Source organism: Pteropus alecto, unplaced genomic scaffold (genome assembly GCF_000325575.1).
Source record: "Pteropus alecto unplaced genomic scaffold, ASM32557v1 scaffold76, whole genome shotgun sequence".
NCBI lineage: Eukaryota > Metazoa > Chordata > Mammalia > Chiroptera > Pteropodidae > Pteropus > Pteropus alecto.
The window spans coordinates 28,859,085-28,875,301 of NW_006443138.1; the positions used below are offsets into that span (position 1 = coordinate 28,859,085).

Sequence of the window (16,217 nt, forward strand, 5' to 3'; positions counted from 1 at the left end):
CTGTAGGGGAAGCAGAGAAGAGGTTGTGAGGGCAGCGCTCTCAGACTTTAATGTACACATGGTTCCCTTAGCAGTCTTCTCAAAATGCAGATGCCGATTCAGTAAATCTAGAATAGGGCCTGAGATTCTACATTTCCAGCAGCTTCCAAGTGCTTTCGTTGCTGCTGGTTCATGGACCACAGTTTGAATAGCAAGGACTGTTGGACAATGACAAGGAGAAATTCCTTATCTCCATCCTTCCTCTTGCTGGAGGGGCAGAGTCAACTGCTAACTGCATTGCCTCCCTTGGGTTTGTGGAAAAACCCAAGCCTAAGAACTGAAGGAGAGTCCCCATCTGAGCTCTTCTCCAAGATTCCCTCCTTACTCCAGATCTACCTTCCCCTCTTGCTTGGCAAGGATTTCTTTCTTACCCCAAACCCCCAGAGGTGAAAGAAGGGCCACCTGGGGAGCCGTTGAACCTGGGGACCTCTCATCCTTCCTCACCTGGGTCCCAAGCTGAGTTCAGACAGGATTCCTTGAGGTCCTGGCCGCCAAGAACCCTGTCTTATGTGCCCCGAAGGCTGTAATGAAGACATTGATGACGACGGTGATGAAGACCAAGGTGGTGGCAGCATTGTTGAGCTGGTTTAGTTGCCACTGCTTTTCTACCTCATTGAGGTTCAGCCGTGCTGTGAAGAAGTGGGGAATGGGAGGTAAGGGTCAGGGTAGGGGCCACAGCCTGGAATTTCCCTCACAGCCTCCACTAGGGTTCAGGGAAAGTCTGGCACCTCAGAGATAGATCCATGTGGTAGATATCAAGGGAGGCGGTGGTCATTGCACTAGAAGCCTTTTCCCTTACTGACCAGTGTGTGGGTCATTCATGTGGTGCTTACTAGAACTGGGATTTGGGAACTCACACTGGGTCTTCTAAGAGTGAGGATACGAGCTCACACAGAAGGCAATAAGGAACTCTGCTAGTGAGGACTGTCATTCAGCAGGTATTGTGATGTGGCCACTATATGGAACATCAAGAGGTAGGGCAGGGTGCTTGTGATCACTGTGTAGGTGTTACTTGGGCATTTGCAAGTGCGGAGGGCTAACACCAGGTTAGCGCGTGGTCGAGAAGTTTGCATGTCCAAATGCAGGGTGGTCAAGGGACACACTTGGGATTTTTCTTCCCACTAGGGGGCACCGGGGCCAACTCCAGGCCTGGGCTCACCAATGACCACGAGGAGGATTCCGATGACGACCTGCAGGAGCAGAGAGATGCTGATGAGGGTGACGAGGGTGGTATAGTACTGAGAGGACGGCCCCTGCTCCAGCACCGCTTTCAGCCGCATGGCGTTGGACATGAAGAGAGCCACGTCCAGCATGCTCTCTGCCACGCTCTTCTTGGTGGCGTAATGGTTCAGGTTGATGGGCTGGCTCCTCCTGGGGTTGGGTGTCGCAGGCTGAAAGGGAGAAATCACAGGCTTACCCGGGAGGCTCTAGAAGGGAAGCAGTTGAGGAACTGGAAAGGAAAGGTTTTAAAGCTCTCCCCTAACTGGGGGTGAAACCAAGGGCAAGAAACACTTCTCATTTTTATGACTTGAAAGAACTCCGAAATGATGTTATGTTATAATTTATATTTCATGGTGGGTAGGGGATACCCACCTTCAACATATCCATCTGAAGAAGGGAGAGAATTCTCAGCTGCTTATATAATGTGCCTTCCTCATTTTATTTGCCACTTTATCTGGGCCAGGCCTGGCGTTGGGCCATTCTGTTTTCTTCCAAGAGGAAAACATCTCAGAAAACTAAAGCAGGAGCTCTGCTTTGGGTGGAATAGAAAAGGCTCCTCTTCTCCCAGAATGATGTGCCTCCAAGGCAGGATGCATAGTTTCGCAAATGGATCATGAGCTGAGTTTAAATCCCACTCAGCCCCTTAGCCAGGAGCACTGGAGCCACAGCAGTTCTCAGGCACACTTGTTAGCCGTCAAACAGGCCAACATCAGAACACATGTCTGTATACATGTATGTATGCATGCAGCCCTGCATACCAGTTGAAAGCTCTTAATTTGTCTTTTTTTTTTTTTTATTTTCCTGCTAGGATTTATTGATGTATAATTTACATTAGATTTGATTTTGAATTAAAAAAAAAAAGCTTTTACTCTCACGAAGTCACTAACTCCAAGAGAATGAGTTACAATGCAGGGCATATGATTTGGACCTCTGGGTTGAGCCAAGAAAGTCAGATTGGGTGCTGTAGACAATCTGCCGTCACTCAATAGAATTTGGCTACATTTTAGGGAGATTAATTTAGGAGTGGTGCTTGGGATGGATTGGCCCAGGAGAGCCCAGAAACAGGGAGACCCGTCAAAAGATTATGATACTGCTTTAGGGTCAGGGTGACAAGGAATTGAACTGGTGTGGTAGTAAGATAGGAGAGGAATGAAGGACTTTGAGAACTGTTAACAGCCAAGGGTAGAGAAGCTACCTCAGCAGATGACCACAACAAGATATCTGTTGAGAGGGTGGATGGATGGATCGTGGATGGATGGATGGATGGATGGGTGGATGGGATGGGTCTCAGCAGGTTCTGGATGCTGGGCTTGTTTGGGGCCAGCTGGCATGGTTGGTTAGTGCTGGGATGCCAAGGCCAAGAACCCACAAAGACCCCAAGGCTACAACCTGTGGTCCTAGCCCATTAGGCAGTGGCTCCTGGGTTCAAAGGACATATTATGTGAGAGTCTATGGAGCAGCCCCAGCCCTCTCCACAATTCAAAGCGCTTCTGCCCAGGAACCAGGCTTCCCTGACCCCCATCTTCTCCTAGGCAATGCTCACTTCTCCTCTCCTTATTCCACTCTTTAGTTTGCCCAGTAGCTACAAACTTTGCACTTTTTCCTCCTTCCAAACCAGGCTCTCAGATCAAGATCTGATAAATTATGAAGTGACTATAAAAACTTCAAGAGAGAGAACACTTTCTCTGAAAATTTGCATATTAACAGTGGACAAAACCTTAAACCCAAACCTCTAGTGGTGTGTTTTATGTGTGAGGGAGTGGATACTTGGGGACACAGAGATGTTCCCAAGCCTCAACAGAAAATACTGTGATTTGTAAGCTTTATTAGAGCTGATAGGCTTTTGTTGTTAAATTGATCTTAGAGCCTCATCTTTTCCTCTCTAACTTAGGGCCCTCTTTTATTTTGATTTTTGCCAATCCAGGATGCTTTTTGAGTTGATATGGTGGTGGTGGGAGGCTCTGCAGGGCACCACCACCCCTTCCCCCACGCCCCCACCATGCCTCCACCCTAGCTTCTGAAGACACTAGTTTTCCAGAGTGTCCACATGGTGGCGTGCGGCATCCAAAGAAGTTACTTGGGTACCCGGGTTGCTCTGGTGTCAGGATGGTATTTCTCCCCTGAGGAATCCACTGAAAGAAGGGACAGGGTTGGTGTGAAACCTGGACCCCTTGGAGGCCCAGGACAGGGAGCCTGGTTCACGACTCTGGATAGGCCAAACTGAAACCCACCAAACGCGTGTCAAATGAGAGTTCAAAGATAAACCAGTACTTAGATGGGGCCAGAAACAGAGTGGTGAACCTCCGGGACAGAAACCTGGGGAGGGGCCTCCAGCACCAACTGCAGCATGAGGGATTGTGGTTAGAAGAGACATAGTTATGAGACACTGGAAGAAATTGCTTTTGAAAGGGAGAGAAATGGTTTTCTTAATCCTTCTGGGGTCAGTTTAGGTGCAGCTCTGCTCTGAGGCAGACCGCTGGCTGAAATAACCTGAGGGTCCTGCATTATGGCCTGAGGATTCTATTGGATGAATCCTCAAATCCCACCCTTTTTACTCACAGCCCAGAGACTAGGAGCAACTCAAGGAGGGGGTCAAGAGAGGAAGGTGGGGGTGGCAGAAGGGCGGGCAGGCAGGGCGGGCCTTCTGCTTCCAGGAGCTGGCCCTTTAAGGCCCGGCCCAGGCTGGCCGGGAACAAAGGCCCGGGAATGTGGGCTGGGCCGGCAATCGGTGCCACCCAGCGTGAGTCATTTATATTTCATGGGACTGAGAATCACTGGCTCGCCTGCTCCCCTGGCCCCAGCCCCCTCTGGGGCTGACTGGCAGGAGCTGCCTGAGGTCCGCCTGCTGCAGCCTGCAGAGACGCTCTGCCAGAGCTTGCTGGAGTGGGCTGGAGGCCTCCCTTCCCCTCAAACCAACATGCCCTGCCCTAGCTCCTGGCCTCTTTCATCCGGATCCTTAGAGCAGGGACTGGGGAGGGGGAAGTGAGGACTCCTGGCTTAAGGGCCCAGCTTTGCCTCTGGGTGTGGCACTTTGGGCCTCAGTGTCCTTATCTACAAAACGGGAAGAAAATCCCATCTCTGAAGTGGGGGAAGCTATGGAAAGACTGAAGAGAATTTGTTCCTCCCCAGAAGGAAAGACAGGACTCCAAGCTCTTCTTATTTGTTCCTGTCTGAGATCTGTCTCTCAATGACTCTCTCTCAGTATCTTATGTCTTATTTTATCCAACTCCACTCAACCTCTCCACTTTTACTGGAGGGCAGCAGAAGGCAGAACTAGAGACCCCAGAGTCCTTATTTAAAATGCATACACCCCTGGGAAAGGCAACCTACTCAAATCCTGCTGACCAATGACATCTGAACACCAATGGGGAATTCTGATTGATATGAATTGTAGCAGGGTTGGGTGTGGGGGAGATGGGAGTAGGTCCAGTGTTCTGATCAGGAGTACAATGGGGTTCTGGGCATCAAGAGGACATGGGTTTGGTGATGGGAGTGGGATGATGCAAGCGGGTTGGGGACATGACAGATCCTTACCACCACCACACACAGGTTTCCCAGTTTACCCCATTCCTGGCCCTGCCATCATTTCCCTCCCTCTTCCAGCTCGGACTTCCCTGGGTAACAGGCTCTCCCGCTAAACCCCAGCTCCTCAGGCCGGTGTGGATTCCAGCCCTTGAAGTCATGGATTATTCCATTGTTCTGCCAGACAATTATTTATCCCTTAATCCTTGTTGACCTATATTTTTGCATTTTGTTTTTGTTTATTTTCAAAACTTGGTGCCTAGGAAAGGAATGCTTCTTTTAAGAGAAAAGTAAACAAATTTTTACATTGTTTATTGACATTATGGTCAATGGGGGGAACCACAAGCTTTAAGAGATCATTCTTGGAAACAAGATTTTGAAGGGATAACGGCCCTACCAAAAAGCCAAGGAATACATGGCTCAGAGTGTTTAGGACCTGGAGCAGGTGGCTAGCAGTGAGTTCCCTGTGGGGAAGGAGCCTAGAGGTAGGGATTTGTGGCAGCCAGGAGAGTATCACAGAAGGCACCCTGGACCCAGGTTCAGATCCTGGTTCTGCTACAAGCTAGATGTATAAGCAAGCCTGGTGCCATCTCTGGGCTCCTTTTCCTATCTGTGAGATGAGAGGGGTTGGAAGAAGTGATTTTTTGGGGTCCCTTCTAATGAAGAGTGATCTTGGAGTGGAGAAGTCCCCTCCTCTGAGTGGAGAATTCTCTGGGGATGAGGACAGTACCCTGAGAAAGGCAGAGGTCAGGCAGCTGTGGAGCCAGGCCCAGGGGCAGATCCAGTGAGTCACTTTGCCCCAGGGCATTGGTGACCTTCCAATGAGTCATTCCTGTCAACCCTGAGAAAAGCCATATGGAAGTCTCCCTGTGTATCGGTTCAAACTCAGGGCTACAGACAAAATCAGCTCAGAGGGGCAGTGGCCTGTTGGCTCTTCTGTGGGTCTCAAAATGACAGACTATCCAGAAAAGATAGGTCTCACCTGAAAAGGAGATGGCAATGAGCCAGGCCTTCAGAAGGCTGGTTTCTCATACAGGGAAAGGGCGGATCCCAGCCCAGGAAGAGTGATTCGTTCAAACGTATGGATTTGGGTGACCTACTATGCCCATTTGCTTTGAAATTAGGTGCCTGAGATCTTTACTTCTCTGTCAGAATTAAGTTTGAAAGGGTACCTGGGTCTGTCATACTGTGTACACACACAGTAGGCTCTCAGTAATTCCCGTTTATGGAGCACAAACCTTGTGCCTGGCACAAGGTTCAACATGGGACATGAGCCATCTTATCTAGTCCTCACAACAGCCCTGTGAAGCTGGCGAGGGCATGATAATCATAGTCGAAAAAGCAAAGGCTCAGAGAGCCTAAGTAACTTGCCCAAGGTCACAAGTGCAGTTTTTATCCCAATTCTCTATGTGCCAGAGACTACTTTTAACCCCTACTCCACTACAACCCAGAAGTTGAAGACATACTTCCTGCCTCTGAGGAGTTTAGGATCTGAAGATAAAAATCTTCGTGATTTTTATGAAAGAAGACAATCGAACAATCCCTTAAAGGTACATACGTACACTTGCTAAGAGGAGGTATAACACCTTTACCTGCATGGAACTTGAATTAGGTTTTTCCGAATTTACAGTGGGGCTGTGTCCTTGAGCCGCTGCGCTGCCGTGGCAGAAAGGGCACTTTACCCAAAGTCAAAAGGTTTGGCTTCAAACTAGTAAGAGGTAACCTGGGAGAACAGAGTTGAGACACAGAGACTTTTATCTGTACCTTTTGAATTTTGAATCCTGTGAATGTTTGAACTATCTTTAAAAAAAAAAATTAAACAAAAACAAATAAGTGCTTCCAAAAGGCCACTAGTTAAAATAAATAAAATAAAGCAGAATTTATTACTTTGTCTTACTTAGTTTCTCTGTCTGTGAAATGGGAATATCTGCTGTGTTTAGCACAAAGGACTGTTAAAAAGACCAATGAGATAATGTAGGTGAATGTGCTTTGAAAACCGTAAAGTGTTAAAACAAATATGAGATGAGAGAGAAATCTCTCCCATTCGGGATTATACTCCCACCTGTGGGCCTAGAGGCATTTTAAATAATACGTCTGACTCAGGACCTGTCCCAGCCCAAATTTAGAAGACACCATTTTCTTTCTCAGCAACCCATACTCTTTGAAATGCCTCTCTCCACAAATAGGGCACCCTTTCTTCTCACCTTCAAGCTGCACCAGGCCTGTCTCTCAGGAAGGAAATTCTCAGACAAGCCCACCTACACTAGGTCTCCATGCTCTCTGCTGTGACTGGGCAGTGCAGACCCTCCCAGATGGCCTCCATCCACCTCTCTAGCCTGGTATTCTGCCCCTCTTCCCATGGGGGAGGGGGCAAAGAGCTAACCCTCAGGAGGGCTCTGCCCCTGCCAGGCTCCCTGATGCTCAGCAGCACTGGGCCACACCAGATTACTCACTGCTTCCTGAACACACCCCACCCTGCACTCCAGGACTTAAGGCTTTTCTTCTCCATACTATTCCCCCTTTCCCCCAGGGAAGCCTCCCTTCCCTTCTAGACCCCAACCTGCTTACTCTCCACTCCAGCTCTGTGCAAAGGCTGCCCTGCTCCGTGCTGGCCTGAGGCTTTGTTTAGACCTCTCTAGATGGCTCATCCAATGCCTTCTTTACTGCAACTCCCCTTCTAGGGTTCCCCACGGTGCTGAGCTCAGTGAGTTGCCACATTAAATGCACAATAAATGACTTTTAATTTGAAAGCTACTTCGAAGAGATTTTTCAAAAAAGGCAAAAGAAAGGGTCTTTAAGGGTAGGAGTTCAGACGCAATGGCTTCTGGGTAAAGGGAGTTGGGTTTGGACAGTCAGTCTTTGCCTTTAAAATAAAAGCCTCTGGCCCAAGGATAGCCCTTTCTCCCCTGGTATCTCGCTTCAGGGAATGAATGACTCAGGCTGGAAGCTACCACGGGTCTTCAGGCCAAAACCTGCAAAGGCCCAGACCCTTGAGGCCTCTGTCTGGGGCAAGCGCTCTGACGGCAGCCTTCCAGTGCCAGGAGCCGTGGATCTCGCCCTTAAAAATCAACAGTCTCTAATCCACGTCGGGTTGGTTGTGTTTTGTGTGCTATTCCGGTAATAACACTCAACCGGCCCAGAAATCTCCTTGGAGCCCTGGGCGCAGTCTTGCTGCGGGGCGTCAGCCCTTGCCCCAGAAGGCAAACCTGGACTTTACAGCTGCGGCCCTCACAGGGCACGTGGGAGAGACTCCCCCCTAGGAAAGCCTGCAGTGCCTCTCCCTCCACCAGGCGGCCCTCAGGAAACAGCACAATCCGCCAGGGGCCAGGATCCTTTTGTGAACCCAGAAGGTCGACAGGATTTCTCTCTAACAAAAGGGGGCTGTATAGAAACCGGAAACAGAGTGCAGGGAGAGACGTGAAGGCTTAGGGGTTTCCATAGGAACCCCATGGGGCCTGCTTTCTCTTCCTCAGGAAGCATTTAACACCTCCCCTGCAGGAGGTCGCACTGTCAGTGGCTTTCAGAAAATACTATCATCTCAGTTAGGGTCCAAAGTTAATCATGGATTGGCTACATAGGAATTTCCAAAGAATTTTTCTGCTCTCTCCCAATATGAACTTTAAACAAGAGTACTTTCCAAATTTGCACCTTGCTCCTGGGCGATTTTGCTCTAGGGGCTCCACTTTGGGGCTCCCAGAGGCATTCCCCAAGCCCACCCAACCCATCTCATTGTAATCTGACTCATCTTTCAAGGGCCAACAAACTGAGCTAAAATTTAAACAATAATACCTAAATAACTATAATGCTGTATGCTAGGCACACCCTCATGAAGTAGATATTAATAGTCCCATTTTACAAGTGAAGACGCTGAAGTTCAAAGTGATTACCTGCTCAAAGTCACCAGATATTAAGGGATGGTCCCAGTGTCAAAATCCTAAAGTTATATCCTTTCTTCAATATACCAGTGGTTCTCAAAGTGTGGTCCCTGAAGCAGCATTGGCAACAGCATCACCTGGGAACTTGGTAGAAATGCAAATTCTCAGGTTCCACCCCAGATCAACTGAATCAGAAACGGGGAGTAGAACTCAGTTGCATTTTAGCTAGCACTCCAGGTGGTTCTGTTCTGATGCAAACTTAAGTTTGAGGGCCATTGGTCTACGCCATGCTGCCAAACTGCAGTAGTTGTCAGTGTTTACTATCTTCTAAGCTCGGTGCTAGACACTTTTGCACTGATTTTGTCATTGAAATCTTTTAACACCTACTTTACAAATGAGAAAATTGAGGCTCAGAAAAATTCATTAATTTTGCTCAGGGTCACCCGGCTCTTAAATATTAGAGCTGGGATTTGAACCTAGGCAGGTTCTGGAGACTACACCCTAAACCACTATGCCATACAGTCTCTGGAAGCATAGGCCATGTAAACCCCTGAAAGGTGGACACTGGTCTAAAACATGGTTAGGTTATCTATCTAGATCTTCCCACTGAATCGTATTCGGTATTTTGCACCAGCAGCTAGTGTTCTCTAGCAGCTCTTGTCTTCCCAGGGCCCAGTGTTGCCCAGCTTGCTGCTCATCATGGGCTGTTCACAAGGCTCCGATACATTTATCCTTAGATCCTCCTCATGCCTTCACTCAGAAGCATTTACTGAGCCTTTCTTGGTTTTGTAGAACTTAGATTTTGTGGTGGAATCTAAATCCGGAAGGAGACCTAAACACAGGTAAGTGAAAATGACTTTCAGAACAATTAATTGTAACGCAAAATATCAACATTCCACATGATGGTGTATGTGAGTTCCATCTGTCCCCACTAGATTATACGTTTCCAAAAGGCAAGAATTATTTCCTTGGAACTTCAGTCAATTAGAATAAGAAGCAATAAGAACTGTGCCTACAATCTCTGGCTACAGTCCAGGTGAGGAGACCTCATGAAATAGATCATATCTGACACCTAGATGGGAAAAAGGGAAGGTGGCGAATTTCCCACTCCATCCAGCCCTGCAGAGAGCCTGCCAAAATTCCTATTCAGTTCAGGTCAACAAATATGTTTTCAGCTCCCATCGTGTGGTAGGCATCTGTGATACAACAAAGATCCCTGCTTTCCCTATATCCTTGTTTCCCTTACCCCTTAAAATGACAAGGGTTAGCAGAGAATGAAGTGTATAAAGCGGGGAGCCAAGAGATAAAAAGACCTTTTTAATTCCACCCCAGTAGAAAAACTTCACAGGAACAAGGACTTTGTCTGTCTTGTTCACTGCTATATCCCAGAGCCTGGCACCTAGCCTGGCATGCTGAATGAATAAATGATGCATTTGTCACTCCCCATATTCATTCAGAAGGGGCTTAAGAGGCAGGGCCATGGTAAGCTGTGCTCCATGGACACCTCTTATATGGAGTCCTCTGGAGGTGCTAGTAAATGGCTGTCTTACATGGGCATGTGGACTCTTCACTCCTCTCAGTACACCAGCACAGCCTTAGTGTGTGTGTGTGTGTGTGTGTGTGTGTGTGTGTCTGCTGTCCTTGTAGTCAGCAGAGTCTGGGTCCTGGCATAGACAGGACAGGCTGCAGATGAGGAAGAGATGCTGTCACACTCACTGGAAGAAGCCCAGCTGCTGCTCCAGGGATAGGTGAGATCAGGATAGAGGAGAGGCGGGATCAGGATGGAGGGGAGTCCCCAGATCAAAGCTGGCTGAGAAACAGCCCTCAAGGGTCGGCCAGCCTCAAGGGTCAGGAAGATGTCTCTTGTTGGTTTTAGTCAATCCAAAGAGGCCTGGGTCCAGAAGGAGCCTGCCAGGGATGCCCCGCTGCCCCTGCCCTAGGAGTTCCCCTCTCTCCCTGGCCCAGCAGATCCGCCTTGGGTTCTCATACCCACTCTCCCTTCCTTTCTCAGGATTTGAAAGCTATGGTGAAGTGCAAAGTCACACATTCTCCCAGTCCCAACTCCTGCACACTGAGTGGCAACTCTGATGTCGTAGGCCAGGGTGTGAGGAGAATGAAGGTTGAGTGAATAGATGGCATTGCACTTCAAGTCAAGGGGCCTGAAATGAACTTAGCTGCCATTTCTTCTCTCGGTGCCTTCAGTAGGTCAGGCAGCTGTACTTCTCAGCTCCCTCTTTTGTAAAATGAGAGGATACTACCCCTCCTCCCTCGTTGTGAGAAGCTGGTATATGGTCAGGTCTATACACATGAAGAGATGAACCACTGCCAAACTCTCAGCAAAAATTCCATGTAAGTTCCAGATCAGTTCTAACCCAAACCTCTAACCCAAACCTCAAGGCATTCTCTAGCACTAGAACCACCATGAATGCTGAACATGTTAAACAGCCCAAGCTCCAGGATTCTTACTGCATTTGTTCAGTATTTACCATATGTCAGGCACTCTGCTGAGTGTTTTTATGCATCATCTCACTTCTCATAGAAGATTAAGTAACTTGCTAGAGATAGGGGTGTCAAGACTTGAATCCAGGTCTGTCTGAAGCCAGAGGTCCGACTCTTTATTCTGAAAGCCTCTGTTTAGCTCTTTTTCTTTGCCACCTTGCTGGAAGGCAAGAGCCCTGAAGAAATCTTTCCTTTTGCCTAACACAGTGTCTGATCAGTAGTGTGTGCTCCAGAAGGAAGAAAGGAGGAAAGAAAGGCAGGCAGGCTAGTCTTGCCTCAACCTGACCCAGACCCAGACTGGAAATACGCTTTCCACAGCCCAGGGCAATGCCCCAGGGTAACAAAGCACTTGTTGGTCACTGCTGTGCTCTTAACCCCTTTCTAAAAATACAAAGAGCATGAGCTCTCCGAGGCCACCAAACAGCTATCCAGTTGCTCTCTGGGTCAGTCCTGTACAGCCCGACCCTGCCACCTGGCACCTGCTCCCTCTGGGCCCCCTGCCTGACAGCTGCCTCCTGTTATCCCTGTGAGTGTTTACTGCAATGCAAAGTCCAGTTCTGCAGAGGTGGGAACTCCTGAGCAGCCAGGTCCAACCTAGTCCAGTGTCACCCATGGTGAACTGTGGAACACCGGGACAGTTTTGGGGTCTTTTCCCCTAAACCCAATCACAGCAAACACTTTTTTGCTGGGCTCCATTCCCAGAGCCATGAAAATTGAGGGCATCAATCTCTTCAGCCCCTTTTGGAGTTTGAACAGCAGCCTGGTTCGAAGATATGGATGCTGGCCTCAGAGTCAGGACACTTGAAATAAGTCCCAGCACTGCCCCCAATAGTTCTGTGACCTGGGACCTCTGTTAGCCACATAGTCAAATGGGAATAATAAGGTTACAAAGAGTGATGGTATTATCCTATTTTTAAAGATATATGCTTATATGCATAGATAAATCTGATATGATATGGACTAAGATGTTAACACTGTCATCTCTAGGCACTATGATGTGAAGTATTCTTTTCCTTTTTGCTTTCTCTCTATTTTCTAATTTTTCCTCGATGAGCATACACAGTAAAAAAAATGTTAAACGACAACCACATAATTGTATTTAAGTATTTGTCTCGATTTACATATTAACATATGTCTCAATTACATATAAACATATTAAGAATAATGTTTATGAAATTGGCTTGCAAACTTTAAAGAGCTTTGCAAATGTCAGGTTCTTACTATAATTTCCTCCAAGGGCATTTTGGAACCACAGAGGTGGGTAGGCAATAGTTTCCTTCCAGCTCTGCACCAAGAAACCCTGTAGTTTAGAAGCACTATTCTGGACCTCGTTGGTCATATCCTCACTGTGCAGGAAGAGGAGAGAATGATTGTCCACATGATGTTTTGACTGAGGCAAGGTCATGGTTGTATGGTAAAACAACCTGCCCTGCTCGGTGGATGACTCAGCGTTAATTGAGCACCCACTGTGTGTAGTGCCTGTACTCTTTTCTGAGAAGATAGCTCAGTTTGTTTTCCAGGTAGTCAACAAACATTTATTGAGCATCTATCTATTTGGGGCAAGTCAGAGCATAGAGGGCATGGCATAGAGATGAAAATGTAGACAAGGAGTTTGTGATGAATTACAGGAAAGGGCAGATACCATGTGAGAGATACAAATGAAGTAAGAAAGCAAAAGGGCATCCTTCTGGGGAGCTTAGTGGAGACCTCATGGGTGTCAGTGCCTTCACAATTGGATCTTGAAGGACAAGAATTCTTCAGAATGTTCTTCCTCAGGTAATCAAAGTCCCCACCTTGGGAACCAAAAACTTAACGGGAGAGACTGGTAAAAGGTTTCCAAATGGGTATTAATGTAACCCACAGTAATTTGCAGAGCCCAAGTTCAAAATTATTAAGAATGTCAAGATGATAATAGCAGAGCATTGAACTAAGTGTGGACCCTTCTGAGTGCTGGGCTCTTCCAAGCAGGCCCTGTGAAGCCAGCCCAGATTACCAGTAAGTGCAAGAGAAAATTATTAGGATTTGTTGCCAAGAGGACCCTAGGCCTTGGGAAACCTAGTGACTGCTTTACTGTTTATATCTTCAATCAAAGTTGGCCTCCAGGAGGTGAGATAAACTAGCCAGGTCTGGTTCTGTACTTAACTATTCCTTTTTGTGGCCAGTGGAGTGTTTTGTCTCTTAATAATGGTGCCCCAAACACCAGAGACTGTTGGCTCCTTTCCCAGGGGCCAAGATTGGGGAACAGCAAAGAACACAAAATCAGACACCTTCAGTGGTGAAAGTGGTGGAAAATACTTCTCGCTGGGAAATGCCAGCCCCACCTAAAGACATTTGACTTCAAACCATGCACACTTCTGTCTGCCAGCAGGGCATCAGTTTCTGCCCTGTGGCCAACCCTCTCATTTTACAAATGGGGAAACGGAGAACCAGAGAGGGTAAGGGACCTATCCAAGGTCACACAACTAGACAGCGCTGAAACCTGAACACGAGTTTCCATAACTTCCATCAAGTGCCCTTTCTCTAACAGCGAGGTGCCTTTTGGTGCCCTCTGCACTGGACTGAAAGTCAAGGGCTTGGGGCTGCCCTCTGCAGCGGTCTTCAGGCCTCCACGACCCTGCTTACTCGAGAGAACCACTGCGGGCCACTGGAGGACGACATTCACTGGGTTCTGGTGGTGTGGAAGGGAGTTGAGGTATGGGGGGAAGATGTATACCCTCCCCACCTCTAAGCCTTTAACCCTTACTTGTGAGCAGGGGCTAGAATTGCCAGGGACAAAGAGGGGCCCATGCCAAAGTCTGGGAAAAATAAGGCCAAAGGGATACAATAGGTGCCAAGGGGAAATTTCTAATCCTGCTACTAACTATCTGCCAGAGTAGGAAGCTCCGCCCTTCCTATGGAGTATCTTTGTCAGGGTTAAAAGGTTTGGGAGTAGAGTACTGACTCCAGACAACAAAAAGACTAGGCAAAGTCAGGAGATCAGACAGAGGATACAGAGCGGGGCCGAGAACAAACAGGTCAGGATCCAGCAGAAAGCTGCCCCCTCTGCAGGAAGCAGGCTCAGGAGCCCCAGGGAATGTGGCCAAGTTGAACCCACAGTGAAGACCCCTAGGCAGGAATAACTCCAGTTACCAATTAGCAGCACAAAGGGCCCTGAAGGTGTCAAACTTTTCTGTTGTAAAGGACAGAATGTTTGCACAGTGTAATCTTATAGAATTTGCACAGCTGCCTAAGGACATAAATTGAGAATGCATATTAAGGATGAACAAAGGGAGTGAAGTCACTCTCTTAAGGCTATCTGACTAGTTAAGTTTTAGAACTGAGATGGGAAGTCTTGGTCTGACGCTCTGTCATCTGGCCTCTGACTACTCTCCATTTCATCATGACTTTCCAATACTATGGCATGTCCTCCCTGCCTCCATGCCTTTGTGCAGAGGTAGTGAGAGGGTCTGATGCATTGTAGGCAGGTGCATATTTCTAGAATAGTGACTGAACATCCTATCATCTTTGTTTGAAAGTCCTCTGTGCCCCTCCTGGCCATCCATCCAGTAAGCACTTCCTTCCATCTAGGATATTCTACCTTGAGGCTGTCGATGACACCTTCAATCTGATGACTAGTCTGTTGTCTCAGCAGACTGTGAACTCCTTCAGGGTAGGAACCTTGGCCTGCCGCTGGCACTTAATGACAAGTAGAAATTGTTGAGTTTGTGAAGGGAGGGGATGACCTGCCCAGGCCCATTCTTTAGATATGAAACTACAGCTAACACAATCTATTTTCCAAAACAGCGTGCCATAAAGGCAACTTTATCCAGTTCTTGCACATGATGGCAACTTTATCCAGTTCTTGCACATGAGACTTACACAGGTAAGTCTCCATTTTAAAAAATCTTGGCATTTGAAAAGCTAAATTAATTTACATGAGAGCAAAATGGGGGTGGAAGGGGATTTGCAAATGGATTACCCGTGGACTCTTAAACAGCACCCTCGGTGAATATTTTTATAATCTTAGAAGGAGGAAAGCCTTTATAAGTATGACATGAAATCCAAAACCATAAAGGATCTATACATTTGACTGCATGAATATTAAAACTATTGGACTTCATCATCATCATCATCATCATCATTATCATCATCATAATGGCATATACAGAGAGGGGAAAAAAATGGTGTAGATGATAGAGGCTCTGTTCATCCTTCTGGAGACCAAATCAAAGTTGTGATGGAAACAAGGAGCAAAGAGCAAGGAAAAAATCACCTGGGATCTAGATGAACATACGACTAGGGAGAAATATAAGAAATCACCCTGCAACAGCAAAAGGTAGGATGGGGCTAGGACATGGGGCTGCTCGTCTCCACTGGCTGAGTGAGACGAGGCTGTAGCAGTGGCAGACTCCTCTTAAAGAGGCTGCAACCGCGAACTGATTTTTGTGGTGACAGACCTGCTCGCTTTGAGCACCAGTGCCATTTCGGCTGCATGCAGAGGGCACCAGGGACTTACAGAGAGACAATGTCGGCGTGAGGACCTATGGCTGAAGCCTCTTGAGTCCTCCCCTCTCCCAGTGTGCAGACACAACACCACAATACCTGTGATGTCATCAAACTGGATAACAGAGGCTGCTCTGCCTAGAGGGTTCCCTGAAACCCCACCTCCTCCAACTCGCAGGCCCACCCAAGACACAGCTAGGTATATCTTCAGCGAGTCAGATGCTCTTTGCTGACTCACTCTGGAGAAGGCAGCTGGCCTCAGTTTCTGGTGTGGCCTTTTGAGGCAACTATAAGCACAGCATCTGTGGATTGCCTGCTGAATCTTAACAGGTGGACCTGAAGAGGCACAGGTTGGGGCTAAATTTGGCCTGCAGCTAAACCCCTCTCAGGACTGTGCCATTGGACACGTACCACACAAATCCATGCTAATAAGACCAGGAGACTTAGGAGCTTTGCTTAGTACATAGAAACAGACACGGAAAGGTAGCCAAAATGGGAAGACAAAGAAGCAGAAACTGTATGAGAGAACAGAACAGAACAGAGATCCAGGAATAATGGAGTCAAGCAATCTAACAGATG

The 16,217-nt window shown here is 47.7% G+C and overlaps 1 protein-coding gene across 1 annotated transcript in view; it reads right to left on the reverse strand.

The window, feature by feature from the left end:
* Window positions 1–481: 481 nt before the first annotated feature.
* The window catches only part of NINJ2 (ninjurin 2), an 84,358-nt gene continuing 68,622 nt past the window's right edge, over window positions 482–16,217 (reverse strand). The window contains exons 2-3 of the mRNA XM_006923874.2: window positions 1,199–1,430; window positions 482–668 (exon numbers count right to left, since the gene is read on the reverse strand). Of these exons, the coding sequence (XP_006923936.2) occupies window positions 502–668; window positions 1,199–1,430 (399 nt within the window). The 3' untranslated portion in view covers window positions 482–501. The remainder of the gene's footprint in view (window positions 669–1,198; window positions 1,431–16,217) is intronic.